Source organism: Colias eurytheme, chromosome 28 (genome assembly GCF_061535395.1).
Source record: "Colias eurytheme isolate Ceu_HAF_F1 chromosome 28, ilColEury1 Martin Lab GWU primary, whole genome shotgun sequence".
Taxonomy (NCBI): Eukaryota; Metazoa; Arthropoda; class Insecta; order Lepidoptera; family Pieridae; genus Colias; species Colias eurytheme.
In genome coordinates, this window is record NC_143007.1 from 3,213,054 (window position 1) to 3,222,420 (window position 9,367).

The window sequence follows — 9,367 nt, forward strand, 5'->3', positions numbered from 1 at the left end:
TTACACCCTTATTGCAATGGGTATAAGAGCTATTTTGAGTTTGATTTTTAAGTGGGCTGACTCTGCGATTGAAAGACTTCAAGAGCACTTGATGGTTGTATTGTTACATTACCCTCTTTTTCATCGCTGGTTAGAGAATTAGTTTCTTTATTGATGGGTTTTGAGGTTGGAAGTATACCCCAGTTGATTGAAATGGTTTATTCTCTTATTGATGACGTAGATAAAAGTGAAATTAATGCAAAACTAATACTTACTAAACTAGATGACTCCATTATACCACATACATGAAAGCCGTGGTATAAAATTGTTTGTGTCGATATGTTTTGGTGTTATTCTCAGTCTGTTATTTATCATACATGTAATACACCAGTCACCAATCGTATTTTATAAATAAAAAATTATCCTATCCGATATTTCTGGAAGAAATACGTTTGTAATATTAACACTTACCATACAATAAAAGGTTCACACCTTCACAGTCACTCAATAAACTTTTACTTTGAGTCCATAATTATTTCGTTTTAAGTAATTCTTTCACCTTTAGTAACTAGATTAATCCGAAGTAACAATAAAATTTCCTGAGCAAATATTTCTCCTGTATTTTATACTTACATTATACAGGGTGTCCCACTGTTGGTATACTAAGCTCAAAGGAGGTTATAGTTTTGCATACGCTGAGTACGTAAAAAATACTTAAAAAATTCCAGACGCATTTTTTTTCAAATAGATGAATTCTTAAAACTCTATGTGTACACCCATAACAAGCAACCCGCCCATTTTTGCCACCCGCACGTGAGCTATCGTTTAAGATTATGTTTTCATAGACAAAATGCTCACATTAGAGAAGCGGTATATGACGGCTGCGCGAAGCTAGAGAAGAAAACATGGATTTTCAGGAAAAAATTATCAAAAAAATTTTGACGTAATTTTGTTGTTTATGTATTTTTTACGTGATCAGTGTATGCAAAACTACAAGTCCCTTCGCGCTTAGTATACCAATAGTGGGACACCCTGTATATTTTCTTACTCCTGTGTGTTGCATAATCAAAGAATCTATTCAAGTTAGTAACTTATTCAGAACTTCAATCATTACTTGGTTCACTTGTTTTTGATTATAATATCATGACAATGTTGGATAATTAAAACACTAGTGGCGTGCGCCGGCTTGACCCTGGAAATTAATTTAAAAACAAATAGCAATTATTCAAAATAAGTTTAGTAGGTTTTAGATTAGATGAAATACAAAGATTTAACTTTATAATAATTAGCTCTTTTCTAGATCGTTATTTAAAAACTAAACAGTTTACTCTGTACAACAGATAAGGAATTATCTTACTAATATATACTTTGATGGCTATAGGTTCGACCGACCGGTTGAAAACCAGTAAAAATTATTGGAATATCTGGTCGTCTATATTTCCTTATGAATATGTGCTCCAGGTCATAAAACGACATACATACTAATGCTTTTTATCAATTTGTCCCCATGCCCCAGTAGGTCCATCGTCCTTGATAGCCAAGAGTCCCAAAAATCCCACTCCTTGTCTAAATCGCCTGAATTGACAGTAATTGGATCTTCCTCTCAATTCCATTGCACTTGATACACTGTTCTTTTAATCTCAACCTTGTGACCATAATCAGAGAATTCAATTTCGCAGACATAACGGCTGACGCATGTGGCCTTTAAATTCTACCTAACCAGTTATCAAACTCAGTTTTGCTAAGGCAATTTGAATTATATCTTTGGGAGTTAGGGTTGTTTCTCCTTTGTGTTTCTCGCTGTCCTATTTGACTTAGATACGGAACAGGGGTGCACCAAATCAAATTAATTCGATTAAGATGTTCTGTTTGTCAACTGTTGTAAATAGATCTGTAAATCAAATTTAAATGGTCCCGGGTTGGAATACCGCTGACATTTGGCTTACAAATATTCAGGTTTATTTCTTTATAGAACTTATTGGAGGTATTATACAATACCGGAGTGATATATTCGGAGTGATATTTGTTTTATTCTAAGGCCAGATGTTGGATAGAGTTCGGTGAGTTTTCGTACATAAGTATTCTACTACGCATGTATAAGGAATGTTACGTAAGTATAATACGAATGTTTGTTTCTCTATATATGTATACCAAATCGCTGATCGGATCTAGACGGAATTTGGCACAGTGATAGAATAGTCTGGATGAGTATCCTGGTGTAAGGTAATTGAAGCTATAGCATATGGTATGGCTAGAGTAAATTATATTTCTTTGTCCTTTATGGCGTACCTACCTATGTACATAAAACATTAGATTTTATTTGTAACATTCCAGTTGGGTCTAAACTCAAACTCAAACATTTATTTATTCAATTAGACTTCTATTAGAAGCACTTTCCAATCGTCATTACATATTTTTAACATTTACCACCGATTTGGAAAGCAGTATCTATGGAGAAGAACCGGCAAGAAACTCCATAGTTGAATCCATAGTAGACTAAATAAGAGGATTCCAAAATTTAAGAAGATTATGTAATTATTGTTGTTTGACCTGACTTAAAAACAAATTTTTAAACAATACTTAATGTCAATGAAAACACTTCAAGTGTTAAACTTCACTTCGTTTTCAAGTTTTTTCAATTTCAAGAAGCACACAGCAAGTTAAATATATCAAATAGCTTTTTGACAACAATGCAATACCTAATATAATGTTATATCAAAAAGGCATTCTTATAAAACCCTGGTGTTAAAAAATATTTGTGTATCACGGGTAAAATTCGAAACCGGGCGGGCCGCTACAAACACAAAAATGTGCAATATTACTTTTGTAAACTACAACTAGCGCCATCTATTGGTGAATACTTGAACTTATTTAATTAACTAAGGATTACTTAACTGAATGAATAAACATTTTTTTTTTAAATAGTTATACCTACACATATTTAAACCTCCAATAATATAAATTGCAGAAGAGTTTATTTCACACAACTTTTTCGATAAATTAATATTTTGGTTAGATATCTTGGTTTAATGTTTAATAGGTTGCAATAAGGGTTGCAAAGACATTGTCTTATAGGTGATAAGCAAATATGAAATACTCTCACTTAAATTATATCCTTAGTCACCCGTCTCTTGTCATGTTTACATAATTATATGTAGGTAGGTACCTACGTACTTACCTAAATTATAAGAAGTTCTACAAAAATTACTAACCAAATACCAATGAGCTTTATTTTCCATAGTAGGTATGCTTTGAAATTAAAATACATAACTACGCAATATTATTATATCTAGGCTAGGTATACCTCCATGTATGACAATGAAAATGGCTGCAAATTAGAAAAAACAAAGAACAATAGTTTTAACGAACACCTATTTATACCGAACTGCTTCATAAAAAATCTTAATAAAGTATAAAATTTTATAGCATTCTTTTCACATAGCAGATAATACTTCAAAGAGGTGGTACCATACGTCAAAATAATTAAAAAACACCATTAAACTTAATGTTTTCAATGCGACAGACCGCGCCGAATACCGACCAATTACCGCGAAATAACATTTTAATGATAATTAAAACTTACCATAAAATAATTAAAAAACTATAACGAATGAAATTTCGCTTTTAAAAAATTCTCAAGTTTTTCCAATTTATTAACACGTAAAGTGAGAGAGACGGGTGTATGCGCTGTCTCTGTCACGGCGGCATGGCGTGTGTCAAATGGCAGATCCCACGGCATCGAGACAGATACGTACTGGCATAAAATGCTAATTTAATTGAGTAATAAACGGCTTAATACTAAAATATATACATATCATAAACTATGACACTCGCAATTTCGTTTACACAGCAATACGTTCCATGGTCCAGGGAAAATTTAAAAATAAATTCAACAGTACAAAAATTTATTCATCTATTTAGTCATAAACAACATACCTACTTAGGTTATATTATTATTATCTATACGCGTTAAAATAAAGTGTTGAATTGTTCATAACTTCATTCTATCGCTTATGCGAAAAAGGGGATGGTAATTCAATATAAGCATTATAATGTACATTCGGCTATATTTTTTAAATTTACATTAACACATTTGTAATTTACACAGCGTAAACATTTTTATTAACATTAATTAACAATCAAGAAGATCTTACCTCCTCTCAAGTTATAAAAATACGATTTAGGTATGTAGTATGGAGTTACCATGGAGTAGGTAACTATGGAGTTTCTTGCCGGTTCTTCTACGTAGATACTGCTTTGCGAATCGGTGGTAAATGTTAAAAATATGTAATGACGTTTCAAAAGTGCTTCTAGAAGAAGTCTAATTGAATAAATAAATGTTTGAGTTTGAGTTTGAGTTTAGTACCTTCATTTGAATAGCTTAACATAATTTAGGATTTTTTAAAATGTACAGTAGCTTAATTAATGAATTCTGATCGAATATTCTATGTATTAGGTACCTATATTAGAAAAATATATATTTCTTATTGGAGTGAAAACTTCTTTAGCAGCGTTGAGCACTTTTTCTGTAACGGGTATAAAATCTTAAACTCGCGTCAGGACACGTGACCTGATCGAAAAAGCGTAAGACGGATGGATATTAAACATGCTCAACGTTAATAATCAACTTTTCACTTCTGCCGGCACTCCCGGAGTGCAACCCGTCTTTTTTTACAATAGAGAGTGCATCATAGCCTTCTATCGCATATGAAACGGGATCATACCACGGTTTTCGCTAGTACAACATAAACAATCGCTTTGTATTTCCCAATGTTCAATTAGATTATATTAATTACCATAAGTTAAATAATTTCGAATCCGTCTCTGAACAGCGTCCGCACGACATTTCGTTCTTCGACATTCTTTAAGCAACTTCACTATGTTTGCCCGCTGGCGTCGCTCATGTCGTGACAAAGTAATATTTAAATTTGATATTTTGTTTTTATAGCATTGAAATACTTTATAAGTATATGACGGCGCCACCGTCGAAGCTTTAAAAAATAACGAACGGCGAACCGATATAAAGCAGCGCGCGCGCACGACTCGGGTCATTCGTTCGCCGACCGTTGCCGAGTGCACATCTATTACGAGCTTACTATAACTTATTTGTGATATTTATTTTATTAGTGGTCATAATATTGTAATACCAAGTAATTGTATTAGAAATGACTGTATTGTAAAACTGACATGATTTAAAAGAGCAACTATGGAGTTTCTTGCCGGTTCTTCTCTGTAGATACTGCATTCCGAATCGGTGGTAAATAAAGAAATGTTTGAGTTAGAGGTGTTTCTTTGCTCGATTACCCAACGCAACGCCCACAGCTTGAAAATAGATCCACATTCTACACCTTTCGCCGACATCAGAATTGGGATCAAATCGAGCAAATGAGAAAGCACGTGGCGATAACCTGGATATAATTAATGCGTGCGCTGATTAAAAGACAAAATGCCGCAACCACGTGGCACTTCGATCCAGTTTCAACGGGAAGAGGCATCCTACAGATCTACGAGCATACGTGTCACTGAGCAGCCGGTGACAAAGGGAGAGCTCGTTATGTGCGGGCAGGGTGGCAACTTCGCCTCGCGCTGCGCGGATGCCACTGCCGCTCGCACCACCGCGTCGGACCCCGTATCATCGAGAGCAGCGCTTCATCATGACTTCACAAGTCTGGCATCGCAGCGTTATCGCAGTAGCAGTGGCGCGGGCGGTGCGCCTACAAGCCGTGTGGTTCATGGCAGAGGAGGGTTATGGTGTAACGAAACGACGCGTTGGCAGCTGCCACTCGGCACATGTATGAGGCTAAGTGCTGGTGAATCTGGTCAGTCGTACTATTTTTATTACTATGTTTCTGATGTTCTCTTGTAAGAAATCGGTCAGTAGATAACATTTCACTTTGAGTGTGCAATTAGATAAAGAAAGTAAGGTTTTTAAAATGTAGTAACTTATTTGAAAGAAAAAGAAATTTATTGCCAAAAACAAAATTTATCTTAAAATTCAAATATCAGTACCTAGGTCGTGTGACTTGTATTTCACTTATTCAGGGACACGTTTACTTGAGTAGGTAATTCACGTTATTTAAAAAAAAAAAACACTTCGCGGCGTAAGCACTGACTTCAAGATGAATTAAGTAACGACTTGCTTTAATGTTGGTTAGTTTGTGAGCTAACACTAAAGAAAGAAAGCGCAATAATTTGTACACTGCATCCAGATACTTCAATCGAACGTAAACAATAAACATTCACTTGTCCGTGTATCGGAACAAAAAACAGTATGCGAATTACTTTTAAATTAGTTTCTTAACTACCCGCGTTAGTTTCTTGACTACCCGCATTCATTTCTTGAACTACCTGCGTTAGTTTTTATTTAGACTATACCCTTGACAAATAGCAATTAATTGCTACACAAAGACAGCCTTATTGCCATTCGATTAAAAACGAAAAGCAATGCGTTAACTAGTGCTTAGAGGTTTAATAAACTTTTCGTAGGTTTTATTTAGGGTGATATTTGAGGTCATTTCTTTATAAAAAAAAATAAATAAATATTAAGTCGTGAACAATTCACAGTATACAGTTTTTACAATATGCAGTATTATGAAATGTGGCAGACTTAGTTTGATCGAATGAAAGATAAATCGAGGCATTTCGTTTTGAATTTTTACTTAGAAAATTTATTAAGGCCCTATTTAGGCAGTTCATAATACAATGTCACAGATAATTATCGTGTGTTCAAATAAACATCTGGCGTAAGATAAACGTTATGATTGGAGTACGGGTCTAGATTCGGTTTTAGTATGTAATTTGATTGCTTTAAAAAAAAAAGAAAAAAAAAACTCTTAACTATCCCATCAACGTAAGGGTCCGTTAAATATTACGATAGTTTAAAAAAAAAAAGATAATAACCGAAAATAATCTCAAGGTTAATCGCGCATTTACAGTTTACATACTGTCGTCAGAATATAATGTCTGTTTAATTGAATAGAGAAAAGAAAAAATCCATCCAGGTTTTCTGAAGGTTATTTTGTAGCTTCAAAATATAAGAACGCAAATCCTAAACGTGGAGTATTCGATAGTATAATCGATTTACATTGTGTGCATTTAATGTAATTCCTTGATAATAGTTTTTGTGACTAGCTGCAGTTTGACATCAACTGAATACATCAATTAGGTAGTTGTACAGTAGTTGTTGAGCAGTACATTCTTATTTACGTTGAAACTAAAATTTAGCTCAGCCCTTTTACCGTTCGATATGAGATTCACAGATGAGTTTAAGCCTACACTTATCAATTGTTTCGAGTTTTCAAAAGTTAACATACCGTTAAGGAATTTTAACCACATTTGAGAACAAGCTTTTGCCACTTTTTGAGTTAGTCGAAATTTTGTGTTTTTTTGCGGTTAAGTTACGAATTATTCGTTTTAAAAACTTTTTAGATATTGTAATTTTTGCGCTATAGTCAATGATCATAGTTAACGACAGGTAATGTCAGATTGATTTTAATTAGCTAAATTACAGAGAGCGTTTTACGACACAGCGTTTAGAAGCGAGGCAGTTAACAGTACGGCGCAGCGGTTGCGTAGCATATGGAGCAACGTAGCATCATCAGCGGCCAATGGTACGGCTCGATGACGCGATGCCAGGATGACGCAGCACAAACGTTGAGGATACGGTCGCGTACCGTTTTACTGATTTGCTGCGGCAACACTCTGTTTTCAGTTTTCATAGTTGACCAGTAGCATACTGACATCTGTTTACTCGTACGCTGTACGAAGTAAATGTGTGTTGTGTCCACACAACACACATTTACGTAATATTCCAATATTACTACAGTAATGTCGTTTATTAGAAGAAAGTGATATGCTATCTGGCATGAGGTCCAGGATAAAACATGTGTGTTCTGACCGGTCAGTAGGATCGGGGCAGTGTAGGCTGAGGCAGGATGGATGTTATTTTGACAAAAAAAAATGAAAATGAATTATCGTAGTAATGTAGTGTGAGATATTATGGCGTACGAGGACACAAGTATGACTGTATCGGAGATAACTTGTGTAAAGTAAAAGTTTGTAACGTGGATTATTGTAACGGTAATGATTTCATTGCAGGAATTGTGCGTGCTATCTGGTTTGCAGTCCACGGTAGTTGAGCCTTCATTTGTGGTGAGCGAGCGTCGTGTCTATGTTATGTGGATGTTGTTGGTGTTCTGTAAGGTCAGTATGGCCGAGCGGTATAGTTGTCTAATCCCGGGATGAAATACCGTAGTGCTGTAATACGAGAAGGGACGTACGAGGACGTACGATTGTCAGTATGGCCGAGGAGTGGAGAGAGTGGAGAGAGTCGTGAGTTTGGATTTAATATTGTTGTGTAAAAAAAAAGAAAGAAAAGAAGGAAAAAAATAATCCTTAAAAAAAAATATGCAAAAAAAATTATGCAAAAAAAATGATGCAAAAAAATGATGCAAAAAAAAATGATGCAAAAAGAATGATGCAAAAAGAATGATGCAAAAAGAATGATGCAAAAAATGATGCAAAAAGAATGATGCAAAAAAAAGGAGAGCAAAAGAATGGTGCAAAAAAAAAGAGAGAGCGAGTTATTGAAGGGAGTCCGGTCCAATTACTCGGCTATAGGGATTGCAGATCCGGTCTAGCACGCTATAGGGAAATCTGGTCTAGCACAGTAAGCTAAAGAGATTTCCGGACTGGCACGCTAGAGGGAAATCGGGAGAGATTTCCGGACTAGCACGCTAGAGGGAAATCTGGAGAGATTTCCGGACTAGCACGGTTGCTGAAGGGCTTGCCGGACCAGCACATTGTTTTAATTGTCTTGTTCCCAGGTGCTCAGAAGTCGCTCGAGGACGAGCGTATGTCAGAATGGCCGTGACGGCGCCACCGTCGAAGCTTTAAAAAATAACGAACGGCGAACCGATATAAAGCAGCGCGCGCGCACGACTCGGGTCATTCGTTCGCCGACCGTTGCCGAGTGCACATCTATTACGAGCTTACTATAACTTATTTGTGATATTTATTTTATTAGTGGTCATAATATTGTAATACCAAGTAATTGTATTAGAAATGACTGTATTGTAAAACTGACATGATTTAAAAGAGCAACTATGGAGTTTCTTGCCGGTTCTTCTCTGTAGATACTGCATTCCGAATCGGTGGTAAATAAAGAAATGTTTGAGTTAGAGGTGTTTCTTTGCTCGATTACCCAACGCAACGCCCACAGCTTGAAAATAGATCCACATTCTACACCTTTCGCCGACATATACTTTTTTTAAGAATAGAAATAATCCAGGTTCGCAGGTTCAAATCAGCATAACGCAGGTTCAAATCCCACCTCGATATGATCCAATATGATTGTGAAACTAAGGACGAATTACTTGGCTGAAAAATG

The 9,367-nt window shown here is 35.5% G+C and overlaps 1 protein-coding gene across 1 annotated transcript; it reads left to right on the forward strand.

The window, feature by feature from the left end:
* Window positions 1-4,938: 4,938 nt before the first annotated feature.
* On the forward strand, window positions 4,939-9,158 carry LOC149896532 (uncharacterized). Its single transcript, XM_090117500.1, has 2 exons — window positions 4,939-8,181; window positions 8,805-9,158. The coding sequence occupies exon 1, from the start codon at window positions 5,426-5,428 to the stop codon at window positions 5,843-5,845; it is 420 nt and encodes a 139-aa protein (XP_089973626.1). The 5' UTR covers window positions 4,939-5,425; the 3' UTR covers window positions 5,846-8,181; window positions 8,805-9,158.
* Window positions 9,159-9,367: the final 209 nt, after the last annotated feature.